The sequence below is a fragment of the Octodon degus genome, unplaced genomic scaffold (genome assembly GCF_000260255.1).
Source record: "Octodon degus isolate 3935 unplaced genomic scaffold, OctDeg1.0 scaffold00311, whole genome shotgun sequence".
NCBI lineage: Eukaryota > Metazoa > Chordata > Mammalia > Rodentia > Octodontidae > Octodon > Octodon degus.
Genome location: NW_004524887.1, coordinates 7847 through 21739, shown reverse-complemented (window position 1 = coordinate 21739; position 13893 = coordinate 7847). Strand labels below are relative to the sequence as shown.

Below are 13893 nucleotides of genomic sequence, written 5' to 3'. Positions count from 1 at the left end.
TTTAATGTAAGTGTACATAGTACAAATAGTAGTACAATATAAATATCAGTAATCAAGATTGAAACCTAAAATGAGCTATGCACAAAATAATTCTAGTCTTTTGTCTTCTGAAAAGAAATACAATTCATGAATTTTGTGTTTATGAATAAAGTTTTTTTTAACAAGGAAAAAAAAAATTAAAATAAATCCAAAAGTCTTTCAGTAGAGTTTTGGGGATCTTTTATGTAGAGTATCATATCATCTGAAAATAACAATACCTTCTCACAATTTCTAGATTTAAAAAGATTCAGTACATAGCTGGATACAAAGTCAACATTAAAAAAAATCAATAGCATTCCCATATACAACAAACTCACACAGAGAGAAATCAGGGAAACCACATCCTTTACAATAGCATAGGAAAAAGAAACAAAGTGAAAGTAGCCCTATACCAAAACTGTCATATTGATGTAATGCAATCCCAATCAATTAATTATTAATTGATGTTATTAACATAACTCATAGAACTAGAGCAAATATTCTTAAAATTTCTCTGGAAACAGAAGAGATCTAGGCAATCTTGGTCAACAAAGGCAAGGTAGGAAGCATCACAACCCCTTACTTGAAATTATAAGAAAAAACTACTGGGATAAAATCACTATGGTACTAGCAAAGAACAAAAAAGATCTGAAGATCAACAGAACAGATTAGAAGATGCAGACACAACTACAAACATACTCAGCCACCTTATCTTTGACAACAGGGCCAAACACTTCAAGAAAGATAGCATCTTTAATAAATGGTGCTGGAAATACTGGCTTTCCACATGTTAAGACTAACATTAGACCCGTGTCCATCACTACACACTAAAGTCAAAATGAATCAAATGATAAAAAATGAAACAGAAATACAAAATCTCATGGAAGAAAATGTAGGTAGAAATCTTAAAGACATCGAAATAGGCAGAGAGTTCATGAACTAAACCAAGCTGCATAAGGAAATACTTCAAAGAATCAACAAATGGGATCTCATCTTATTAAAAAGCTTTTGCACAACAAAAGGCATTACCAAAAGAGTGAAAAGACAATCCACAAAATGGGGGAAAAAATTTCAGCCAGTTGTCCCTCAGACAATGGACTTATATCTACAGCACATAAAGAATTGAAAAAAAAACTCATATCCCCTAAATTCAAAGACCTAATCCATAAATGGGCATCAGAAATGAATGCAAACTTCTCAGATGTAAAAATACAAATGGCAAATAAGTACATGAAAAAGTGTTCAACGTTGTTGGTCATTCAAGAGATTCAAATTAAAACAATACTGAGATTCCACCTCACTCCAGAAAGAACGGTGATCATTGAAAACTCAACTGGTAACAAATGCTGGGAGTGTTGTGGGGAATAAAGGAACCCTTCTTCACTGTTGGTAGGAGTGTAGACTGGTGCAACAACTGTGGAAATCAATGTGGAGACTCCTTAAACAACTAGAATCACAGATCCCATGGCTAATATGAGAGTAACAAAAATTGTACAAGAGCACAATTATGACATTGTTATTCAGAGTACAGGATATTGATTGAAGTATTCTTGAAACAGTATTAGCAAAAATTTTTCTTTTTGGTAAGCTAAGAAACTAGCTGTATAGCTGTCTTAATTACCGTGTGTGTGTGTGTGTGTGTGTGTGTGTGTGTGTGTGTGTGTTCCCCTCCTTCTTTTCTCCTTCACTCCACCAGTTTCTCTTCTTCTCTTCTCTTTTTTTTTTTTTTTTTTTTGTGGTACCAGGGGTTGAACTCATGAGCTATCTCCCCAGGCCCTTCTTCTCTTGGACAGTTTCTTCCCAATTCACAATATCTATCATATATTTTGGATCTTATTTACTCATTAAGTCTTTCACACAAATGAGACAATACAATGCTTACACATGTGGGTTTATTTCACTTATGAATGTGGTCTCAAATTGCATCCATTTACCTATAAAAATCTCAAGCTTATCATTCTTTATGACTGAGTAATACTCCATTATATATAAAAATACATTTTTTTATCGACTCAGTTGATGGGCATTTGAGGTGTTTCCAAGATTTAGTTATTATAAATTGTGCCTGAGGTATGGTGTTTTTTTTCAAATTTTTATTGATAAACAGATAGCAATGAGACAGTTTCAAATCAAATCGGAAGTACAGTTTCAACAAATAATACACTGCATATATTCTTCTTAGTGGTTAATTGCTGTACAAGATGCAGAGTTGTGATCCTATTTACAAACACCATTAGAAGGTATGGTGTTTTTAATTCTTCTGGAAAGATACCCAGAAGGGGACTTTGTTTTATTGTTATTTTTGTACCTAAATCAAGCACAAAATAACACTTTAGTGCACCTAAATCAGACATGTCTAATTTGCCACCTGCCCTTTTCCCCCTCCTTTTTCAATGCAATAGTTTAAAAAAATCTTTAAAACAGCTTTGTTACTTTTACATGTTAACTATTAATTTTTTATTTACATGTTAATTATTAAATTTTCAATTTTTTTCCTCATTAAAATAAGAAAAAGAGTTGCAAAAGAAAAATATTTTCCTTTAAAATTCACTAAAGGATAAATGTCTCTCAGGACATAGCACAGTGAAAGACCACAATAGACACAAAAGACAAACAGATTCCTGAGCCCTTCACCTGTTTCTTGCTAAAAACACAATTTATATCTTCTTCTGAAACAATTAAGGATTTTAAAATAGTTTTTGCGGAACCCTCGACTAGCGATTTGGGCCTCCACATGGCAAAAACTGACTAAAAGTAGAACAAGGCATGACCTTCATTCTCTCCTTTATTACATTAAACCTTTGGATATAGGTATGTTATTCATTCAGAAAAAGTTGACAAACCAAGGCTTATTGGCCTTAAACTTATCCACCAAGATAAGGGTAACAGAACATTCTTGGCTCACGGGGACACCCCCAGAGTACCGGAAAGCACCCCCAGAGCCGGGAAGCCAGGTGTGTCCGTCTTCCTGGGCATCCTATCCTCTTCTCAGAGCACTGCCCCCAGCTATTCCAGAAGCTGGCATCTGTCCTTCCCTCAACTCAGCTTGTTTTCCATTAAAGTGTTTGCCTATAAATTCTACTGTTGTCTTAGTCTTCATTTTTATTATCCCTAAAGCAAAGACCTATGCTAGCCAGTGACAGGAGTATATATTGTCGGAACTTATTAAACTGTACTTAAATTTTTAAAATTAAGCTCAGTGCCCTTTGGTGCACCTAAAGCAGGCGTGTCTAACCTGCCACCTGCCTTTCCCCCCTTTTAAAAAAAAAATGTAAGTAGCTCAAGACAGTTTCTCTTCACTCAAAAAAGAAAAGAAAGTTGGCCACAGTTTGAACAAACTTGGAAATAATAAGACAGCTTAAAAAACCACAGGGAGGCACCGCACCATCCACCAAGGGTCTCCTCTTAGCTTTGAAAGAAAAAAACCTTCCAAGGGGCTGGGGAGATGGCTCCGTAGAATAATTTCCCTGGCAAGCACAAGGGCCTGAGTTCAATCCCCAGTTCCGGAAAAACGAAACAAAAAACCTTCCACGTCTCTGTTTGCATCAAAGTGCAGTTAGGCCAGCTCCAAAGTGAACTAAGGACAGAGCGTATTATTCTAAGCAACACTGTGTGTGAGCAGTGTTTGTTTTACCGATTAGCACATCTTGCTCTGCAGAGTTGCTTTCCTTTCCAGCCTCTGCCCAGGTTCTAGGGTTCTGGGGGAACCCCAAACTCATCCGCAAGCACACACCCTTCACTGACCAAAAGCAGCTCCTCTAGTGCCCTGCATCATCTGCCAACCAGTGAGATTGGGGTTCCAGTATCTGAAGCGATCTGAGGGGGGGGAGGCACCACAGCACGGTGTGTGCCTGTTAGCAGTTTGGGAACACAGTCTTTTGGCAACTGAACCTGCTAACTTCCAATTAACAGAGCCCTCCCCACCCCAAAGTTAGTTTTTCCTTTCCTCTCTTTCTAAACATTTCTGCTCGCCAGATTGCACTGGCTTTATGTGTTTTTGATAACCAGGGATCAAAGTGACCTTTCCTTGCAGGAGTGCAGAGGATCAAGTCTGATTATTTAAAAAGCCACAGCCAACCTGCCGGACAGGAGTGAAAGTTCAGCTCAGCACGGTAAGTCACAGTTACATTGCGCCTGGAGAGAGCACAAAGAGCAGCGTAGGCAAAGCTGGGCTGCTAGCGAACGGGGTTCAGGGGGACAAGCAGCTGTAACTGGAAGACCCCAGTTCAGGGCTCCAGGGTGGTGCTGCCCAACTCCAGGTGCCCTGGGAAGTCCCAACCTCAGGGTCTCTTTCCCAAAGGAGAGTCCTGCAAGGCCCAGGCCACTGGGTCTCTGTGTCTTGGCCTGCCCACTGTCCCTGGGCTCTGCTGTGCCAGCCTCATGCCTGCACCCATGGGTCCAGGGCTGCTGGTAGCTGTGTGACTGTTCTCATCCCGCAGATGCTGTTCGCGTGGATCACCGGCCTTCTCCTCCTGGCCACCGTCAGAGGTGAGGAGCCTGTCACCATCCCTCTGGGGAGAAAGTGACAGCCTGTGCTACATGTCACAGAGATGCTAAGAGGAATCCACTGCATGTCTGTGCTGCAGAGTGCCCAGGCACTTAGGAAACAGTTGACATCAGATCATATTTGATGCGGCCAAGGCCACCAGGGAGGTCTCGGCGTGAGGCAGCAGGATGGAGACCAGCGAGTCCTTGGCCTGCTCAGTGATGAGGGATACTGAGTAAATGTTGTTTACAGGTCCCCGGAAGATGCTCTGAGTGGGAATCTGGGAGGGAGGGCCCAGGGTGATTGTGGTGTTTGTGTGGCGAACACACAAATACAAATTCATCCCGAGGCCTAAGTGATTCTTATCACCACAGCAGTTTTGGGAACACTGATGGCAATGGTAAAGGCCACCCCCAGCCACAGCTGGCCCTGGCTCTGACCTCAAGAGTCTTCCTGCACAGAGAAAAACTGCCTCTTCCAAAAACCTCACCTGTGTCCTGTTTGTGGTTCTTCCTGCCTCAGGGAAGGAAGTCTGCTATTCACACCTCGGCTGCTTCTCCAATGAAAAGCCGTGGGCAGGGACCCTTCGGAGGCCTTTGAAGTTATTTCCCTCCTCCCCCGAGAGCATCAACACTCAGTTTTTTCTGTACACAAATGAAAATCAGAACAACTATCAAGTAAGAGGGGGGGCGGGGTGACTGCACGGTGGCCGGGTGCAGGTCCCTGGCTGGAGCACTCGCATGGCTGGCTGGGGTATAATTCCTGGGTTAAAACTTTATTTTTTTTATTTTATTTTTTTTGGGGGGAGGGGTTAGAACTTTAGAGGATGCTGTCTTTTCACTATGAGATCTAGAGATCCTGGACAGTCTTAAACACCTAAGGACCTGATGCCTAACCTAGAAACCTACACAGACACACACAGACACACAGACACACAGACACACAGACACACACACACACACACACACACACACACACACACACACGGGTGCCCTTCAAGGCCACTGCAGTATCAACATCATATTCCCTTCAAAAAAGAGCATGAATGGGAATGGTGGATAAGCCCAGGCACATCCCCAGGAAAGTCCTATGTATGGTCTAGTCTAGACAGGGGAGGGAGAGAAAAATGTCCCTTGACGGTGAGGGTGAAGGCATATAAATCCTTCCAGAAGAGCTAGGAGACAGGAGGAAAAGCACAATTTTTTTTTCAAAATTTTATTGATAAACAGATAGCAATGAGACAGTTTCAAATCAAATCAGTAGTACAGTTTCAATAACTAACACACTGCATATATTCTTCTTAGTGGTTAATTGCTGTACAAGATGCGGACTTGAGATCCTATTTACAAACACCATTAGAACAAATCATTCTATTCATTAAGAGAATGTAACTATATATCTATCCTAACCACTTTGAATACACAGATACAAAAGGGGCATTCATCTGTATACCCCTTTTTTTCTAAGTTCCGTTATTTGACTATTATAGGTGTGTAAACTCAGCAAAATATTCTAAAAGAGTCCAGTAGCCCATAATGGCATTGGGTCTTCTGTTCAACTGGCAATGTCAGAAATTATTGACCTGAGTCCCCCACAGCTCAACATAACAGCATGGTTTTACTTCCTATATTTCGTCTTCATACTTTTCTACTGGATGGTTAAGACCAAGGTAAAGCAGGACCTATGCAACAAGACTTGTACCTTTGGGTCTGAGAAGGCCAGTGAAATCCCCTCAGGATTTATCCTGAGATCCTGTCCCTCAGATTGTAGAACCTTTGTCAGTGCGGCCATGTGGATGAGTCACGGCCATTGCTTGGCCAATGTGCTCTCTGTGAAAGCCTGAGAGAGTATTTTCTCTCCATGTGACTCTCCTTAGGCACACTCTACATCATCGATCACTTTCCTCGAAAAGCACAATTTTAAACACAAAAGAAAAGGCACAAAGTCCCTGACAGCAACCTTCAGGGATTCCAGGCGGGGGTGCTGTCCTAGCCGAAGGGGGCCTGCGCAAGGCCATGGGCATGGAGGACTCATGACTGCACAGGCTGAATCTCACCTAAAACTTGCTTCTTCCAGCCAGGGTTCTACTATTTTAATGTGACATGACAACACCTGTGACTTCAACTGAGGATATAATCGGAGGGTTTTAACTCCAGGGTGCTTTGTTGCCTAGTTTCATCATTATGAGAAATAGTAAACTACAGGTAGCCTGCTATCTTTTCCTACCAGGAAAAGTCTATGAACTTGAGCTTTCTGAATTCTAGCCACATCCCCACCAGAAATGGAGACAGAAAAAGAACTTAGATCTTGTACATGTACATAGCATGCCACAGAAGTGGAACCATTATGCACTGCAAGCATGGACTGATACAAATTAAAATTTAACAAAAAAGTAAAGTCAAATTCTAGAAGGAGTGGAGGGATAAAGGAATTCCTTCTCCTATGACCCAACTTTGTGGGGACTGACTCTGTGATGTCTCTTCCTGGGACTGTCACTAAAATGCCCCTGTCTGAGATTGGAGAGACCAACAATCAAATTTATCTTTTTTTCTAATTAAACCAGCTGATCACTGCCACTGATCCAGCCACCATCGAGGCTTCCAACTTCAACCTAGACCGTAAGACGCGCTTCATTATCCATGGCTTCATAGACAATGGAGAGAAGAACTGGCTGACAGACATGTGCAGGGTAAGGGCCCACCCTCCTCACCTGGCTTTTCCCCGGGGGAGAACAATGCACAGCACACAGATCCAGAGACTGCATTCCTGTGGCTCTGAGGCCAACGCAGGGAGGCAGGGCTCCTGGCCAACACCACTGAGGAAAGCCTGGTTCTCAGGGCATCCACTGCCCAAATTTTCCGTGCCCAGCGGTTCCTCGGCAGCCATCTCCTCTGAGGGGAAAGGGATCCTGAGCCTAGTCAGACGGTCTGATGTGCAGACTACACACACTTCCTGACATTTGCATCTCTATGTAAGCCTGCATGGCCTTTTGCTTAAAAGTTTAAATAGAGCCCTCTGAAGTACCTGTGTCCCATAGAATGTTCTATGATAACCGAAAGGGTCTGTATTTGTGCAAACAAGGAGCCACTAGCCACAGGGAGTGCCGGGTACTTGGAGAGGGGCTGGAACCACTGGGGAGCTAACTGGTAAACTTTGCTGGATAGGAGTATGCTCACTCGATCTGATAGGTGGGCTTCGGACCCGGCTGTGTCAGTAACCATCTGTCAGGCCTGGCCACGCGGTCCTTTCAGCCTCTGTTTCCATACCCGTTAAGCAGAGTGAGTGCACCTAGCTCCTGGTGCCATGTGGAGCCTCGGGATGAGACCGGGAGAGGTTAATAGATCTCTGGCACACAGCAGTGCTTGATGCGCGGATTCCCACCTTTGTCTTCCCCAGAGAATGTTCCAAGTGGAGAAAGTGAACTGCATCTGCGTGGACTGGCAGGGCGGGTCTCTAGCCATGTACAGCCAGGCTGTTCAGAATGTCCGGGTCGTGGGCGCCGAGGTGGCTTACTTAGTGCAAGTGCTGTCGGTAAGGCCTGCGTGGCCGCATCCTGGGCCAAGGAAGCGCCACCCTGCACCCAGGGTCTCGGGCTGGACGGCTAGTCCAGTAGCCCACACATTTCCCCTCGGGAGGCGGGAGGCGACCCCCGTGCATTCCCAGCTGAGGGGGCCTAACCTTTTGCAAGCTCCACTTCCCTTCCCTGCAGGCTGTGCTAGGAATGGGAGAAGCGCTGGGCTGCCAAGGCGGTTCCATCCTTCCAGTGGGGGATCGCCAGGGGGACCCCGGTCCTGCCCGGGTCAGAGTCTGGTCCCTCCCCCAGCCTGCTGTATGCGCCGAGGCAGCTGGTCAGCACTGTGGCGGCGCGCTCCGCAGGCTCAGCGTGGTCGCGCAAGGCCTGGGCAGGGAGCCGCGGAGCCCGAGCGCCCTCCCTTCCTCCGCAGGAGCAGCTGGGGTACGAGCCTGCGAACGTGCACCTGATCGGACACAGCCTGGGCGCGCACGCGGCAGGGGAGGCTGGCCGGAGGCTGGAGGGCCGCGTGGGCAGGATCACAGGTAGGCAGGGCACCTGAGCAAGCGCGCCGGGAAGCCTGCAGCCCTGCACTGCCCATGGCGGCTAAGGGCGGCCGCGCTGGTCTTCTGGGAGCGGAGCCTAGGCGGGGCTTTCATTTACAAATAATTACCCAAATATTTTAATGTGTATGAGAAACTAGATGATTGCAAATAAAAATGGGTTTATGAAACAGAAAAATGCAATAGTATATTGAACCCATGGCCTCAGGATTATTTCTAAAGAGCATTAAAGAAAAAAATGATTTTTAAAACTTCATCAGCTCCACAAATATTTCTTCAGTGTCTTTGCTTTGTCCGGCAGAGGCAGCAAGGGTCTGGTTGAGACTTCCAGGTAGTACTTGCTCAATGAACACTGAGCGATGAGTAAATGGAAGCTGAAGGAAAGACTGAGTGGATCCTAGGCAGAAGGAATGCTTGCAGGGCAGACAAGGACAACTTGATTTTGTACAATTAAATAGGTGTGGTTTGGTTTTGTTTTGCTTTTTTTTGGACTGGAGATTGAACTCTGGGCCTTGTGCATGCTAGGCAAGTACTCTACCACTGAGCTACATCCCCAGCACCTCAGTATAGAATTTAAGGAAAAAGTTGAATTTTGATGAGCTCTCCTTTTGCTGGAGGCCCCGAGTGAGGGAAGAGAGGGTAACAGTTCACGGTTATGTAGAATTTTTGTTTCCAAGATGTCCTTGTTCCCATTTTCTGAGTAAAGACAAATATTTGACCTTGAGCAGAACCAGGGCAAGAATGTAGATCACTGTGTGTGATTTTTCCCCCACCTTCTGCCTCTCTTTGAAGATGAGTTAGGCACAGCCTCTGCTTAGGAAATCCACCTTCCAGTCTTGGAAGCAGAAAATTAAGTAGATAAATGAAATTCAAAGTGAAAGTAATAAGTAAAAAATAGCCCATCAAATAGCTCAGCAGATTAAAGCACCCGCAAGCAGGCTCAGGGGCCAAGGGTTCCCTCCCTGGGACAGCCGTTCCCCCGGGGCACGCTGAGATGGCAATAGAGACTGGGTATGGTGGCATGCACCTGTAATTCCAGCTCTTGAGAGGCTGTAAACAGGCAGATCACTATGAGTCCAATCTAATAGTGAGACCCTGAACACCCTGTAGACCCTTCCCTAAAATATAAATAAATAAATAAATAAATAAATAAATAAATAAATGCAATGCAATGCAAAATGATGGCTGAGTTCTTTGAAAGGGAGTGATAAGAGAAGTTTTGTACTGTTATAAGCCACATTGGCTGAAACAGGAAAAGGGTAAACTAGTGAGGAGACCACTGTCTAATCTAAAAGAAAAATGATGAAGAGCTGTACCCAGCAATGGGTAAAAAGAACAAAATAAGGTAGGCAAAAAATAATATACTGTGGCTAGAATAGGCTGGGAAAGAAGGAGTTAAAGTTTTCTTGAGATGGTCTTGCAGCTGGGTCGTGGAGGAGAAAGATGTAGGTGCAGGGAGACTGGAGGAGAAGCACCAAGCAGAGGAAAAACTCAAAGCAGTAGAAGTGTGGAGTCGCAGGGGCTGGGGAGCAGCCGCGTGGGGCCTCACAGCTTGCAGACCCTGAAACCAGCGCCAGGTGGTAGTGTGAGAAAAAAATAGGCAAGAGGAAATGAGGTCTGCGAAGAGTCCCCTCACATCCCTCCCGGAGCCAGAAACTAGGGATTTCCCAGTGCTCTCCCACAGACAGAGCCCCCTATTCCTGTCTTTCTGTCCCAGCCTCCTTCCCAGGCAAACCAGAAACTGCCACTATCACGCAGGTCTGCGGCCTTTTGCCCAGGAATCCTCAGTAATGAGTCCACTTGTCAGTGTGGGCTTAAGCCCAAGTCTTTTTCAAAGTGCAGCATGTCCTCTCCTCCCCTTTCAGGGCTGGATCCAGCAGAGCCATGCTTCCAGGGCACACCTGAGGAGGTTCGCCTGGATCCATCCGACGCCATGTTTGTGGACGTGATTCACACAGATATTGCTCCCATAGTTCCTTCCTTTGGTAAGTTCCTCGGTCCCACACCCCGGTGACCAGGGTTATGACTGATAACATTGGGCCCAAGAGTCCCCTACCCCAAAACACACACACATGCAAGGAAGCTATTCAAAAGGCTAACTACAGGAATGGCTTAGGTATCAACCAGTCAAAGTAGATTCTAGCTCCAAATAAACAGCCATCTCAACACAGATGGTTCCAGATGGAACAAAATACCCTTTCATAGTCCCTGGGAGGCTGTCACCCTAAACCTTGACACTTTCCCCAGTCTATGAAAGTCTAAAGTGGCAGATATATTTATTATTAACACTTGGCCTGTACTTACAAAATAACAAATTAATTTTTTTCTTCTTTTGTCAAAGCTCTGGTTAGTTTCCTTTGTAGAAACTAAATATATCCTTGTATTTAATTGTTCTAAAATCATTTTTCTACATTTTCTTATGTAACCACTCATGAAATATGCCAGTACAGGGTATACTTTTACAGGTGATGGCAATGGTGGTGGTGCACTGAACATTTGCTCCCAACTATTATGCTGAGGCTCTCCAAGGAACAATGTGTGCTGAATGCCATTTGATCCAGCATGGCAGTATAATATGGAAAGAAAAATTTAAAAAGAAACAAAGTAATAGGAATTGCACCAGATAGGTGCCTATCCATGTCTTTGGTGTCAGAGTACACTGGATTCTCCAGGGCTTCGCGAGGTCTAACACACAACTGCACATCCTCACCGAGAGCCTGGCTTCTCCCTCATCTCCCTTCCTGTCTTTCCTCCTTCAGCCTTGTCTTGCCAAGTTTCTATCTGACAAGTTTCTACACAGGTTAAGGCAGTGGTACCTGTGCTGAGGGGAGACTTTGCCGAGAAGGTTCTCGCTCCTGTTGAGATGAGCTGGACGTAGTACTGGGCCGTGGTCTAACTCGGACCCTGGGTCTCCGCTTCCTTCCTTTTCCTGTGTTTCAGGTTTTGGCATGAGCCAGAAGGTGGGCCATATGGATTTCTTTCCAAATGGAGGAAGAGATATGCCTGGATGTGAGAAAAATATCGTTTCAACCATCATTGATGTCAATGGATTCTGGGAAGGTATGTAAATAAGAAAAAGAAGGCAGCAACTGGCGTGTCTTGGGGGGAGGGGGAGTAGGGGGGTAACCACCACCGTGATGCTGAATCTGCCACCACTTAGGGCACACTGGTGCCATGAGATTGTTGCTGTGAGCTGCCCCATTTTACAGTTACAGAAATGGGGAATCAGAAAAGTTAAAATAGCTTGTCCAAAGGCACAATATATCTCCGCCTGGTTTCTGATCATACAGCTCTGCTTCCCAGACTGTGCCACCTCCCCAAGTTGTGAGGAGGCTGAGACAGGTCTGGATGGGCGCGTTGGCAAATCCCCAGCTCTGGCTTGGGCCTCGCTTCACCATCTGTTTCTTGAACTGCAGAGTGTAAAGGGAGTTTGGAGGCTGTCACTTTCTTGCTGTTTGCCATCATCAGGCCTGAGAACTGGAAGGGGGCTGAGCTGTTCAGATGACAGAGGAGGGATGTGCTCCGAGGTCTGGGCTGTGTGTGCACAGTGGGGTCTGCAGAGCCAGGGAGCCCAGGGGGATCCTAGCAAGCCTGTATGTTTCTGTTCATCCTAAAGAGCAGGATCCGTAACGGTAACATCAGGGGGCCGCCTTCTTTCTGGCCTTTATTTTTCTCACCCCTCCTGAGGGCCTGTTTTGCTCACCAGAGGAGGAGGCTTTTGATCTGTAGTCATTTTATTTGCTTTTATTTTTCTGAATTAGAAGTTCCCCACAGCTAAGGACTAAGTCGCGGGCACTAAGTACACTGTGTTGCACGTGATTGAGTGGCCCTGTGTGGCACTGTAGTCCTCTGCTTAGTGTCAGAGAGCAAGCCGATAAAGCTACCACCAGCATCCACCAAAAAATAAATGGAGCTTTGGGCTTCTCAGCCCCCACCAGGTAACTCTAGGAGGACATGCTGTTCAGCTTGCCCTGAAGGAGCCCTAAAGTAACAGTAATAGCTGCCCCTCCCAGAAATGACCAGAAGGGCACACATAATAGAAGTGAGCCCAGGTTTAATTAGAGGCAATTTAGAGTGAACAAGCCCATGAATGCTGCAGTGCGTTTCTATTGTGCTGTGCTCCGAATCGCCCAGGTGCTGGGCACTGGGAACAATTAAATCCTCTCTCTTCTCTATTATGGGGTCCCTGGGCAGCAATTTGGGATAAAAGAAACAATTAAGTTTAAAACAGGTTCTGCTGTCCAGTGATGAATGCTGGGGCAGGCACACAGAACCTGGTCTCGGCGGAAGGCGCTGGGCTGTGGGCACAGCAGGTGGAACTGTGGTCTCGAGTCCCGCCCCCGACCCCCTCCCCTGGTCGAAAGGGCAGTGTTCCTTTCCCGAGCTCACCAGATCACCCCAGAAGAGTCCCCAGTGTGGGCTTACTGTGGCTTACTCCACGGGAGGTTTTGTACTGAGTAGCTGAAAAATGAAACATCAATTTTCTAAACCAAATGACTTTGGCCTAAAGAAAATGATGAGAACTAAAATGCAGTGAAAAAGTGGGCATAGATGCCTTGTGTTTGGCACAGTGAAGCAGAGGAATTGCTCAGCCTGGCCACGGAGCACAGGGAAGGCTGCCTGGCCTGGGACATGCCTGTCCTGCCATGTGGCCCACCGTCCCTGCACAAGGTACAACTCGATCCACCATCGTGGTGGGTGGGCCCAGTGCTGACTTCACGTGGGAACTCAGTGCCAACCCTGAAACGTGGAAAGGTTTCTAGGTGGAAGTCAGGATACGTACTTCCAGTGAAAAAGCAACAGATAATCTGGCTTTTAGTAGCTGGCAGAGCTATGCAGGATCTCTTCAAAAGCTGCTGTCACCATCTTTGTGTGCTTCTGTTTGTCTGGCTCTGCAATGCATATAGAATCATCCGTCAGAATCCAGGTATTCCACAAAAAGCCAGAACCTACCCTCATATCCAATAGTATAACATTTACATATAGCATATGTGCACCCTACTGCGTAGTACAAATCATCTCTAGGTTACCTATAATACCTCATACAATAAATAGTTGAATATATATATATATTTGGGAAATAATAGCAAGAGAAAATTTCCATGTGTTCAACTCATAACCTTCATGGGCTTCACTATGTTTTTGACTTATGATAGGTAGACTCTAAGACTACAGAATTCATAGATAAGGAGAGCCAGTTGTATATGCTGTCTTTCTCTGGCGTCTTTGCCTCTGTCTCTGTCTCTCTGTCTCTGTCTCTCTGTCTCTGTGTCTGTGTCTGTTGTGTGGCCTATGATGACACAATATATATATAT

General features: G+C 45.4%; 1 protein-coding gene across 1 annotated transcript in view; it reads left to right on the top strand.

Annotated features, from left to right (window-relative positions):
* The first annotated feature begins 4457 nt into the window (after positions 1–4457).
* LOC101570139 (pancreatic lipase-related protein 2) overlaps positions 4458–13893 on the top strand; it is a 17193-nt gene continuing 7757 nt past the window's right edge. Inside the window, exons 1-7 of the mRNA XM_004647538.1 lie at positions 4458–4506; positions 5027–5181; positions 7068–7193; positions 7901–8035; positions 8449–8560; positions 10444–10563; positions 11519–11638. Coding sequence (XP_004647595.1) covers positions 4458–4506; positions 5027–5181; positions 7068–7193; positions 7901–8035; positions 8449–8560; positions 10444–10563; positions 11519–11638 — 817 coding nt within the window. The remainder of the gene's footprint in view (positions 4507–5026; positions 5182–7067; positions 7194–7900; positions 8036–8448; positions 8561–10443; positions 10564–11518; positions 11639–13893) is intronic.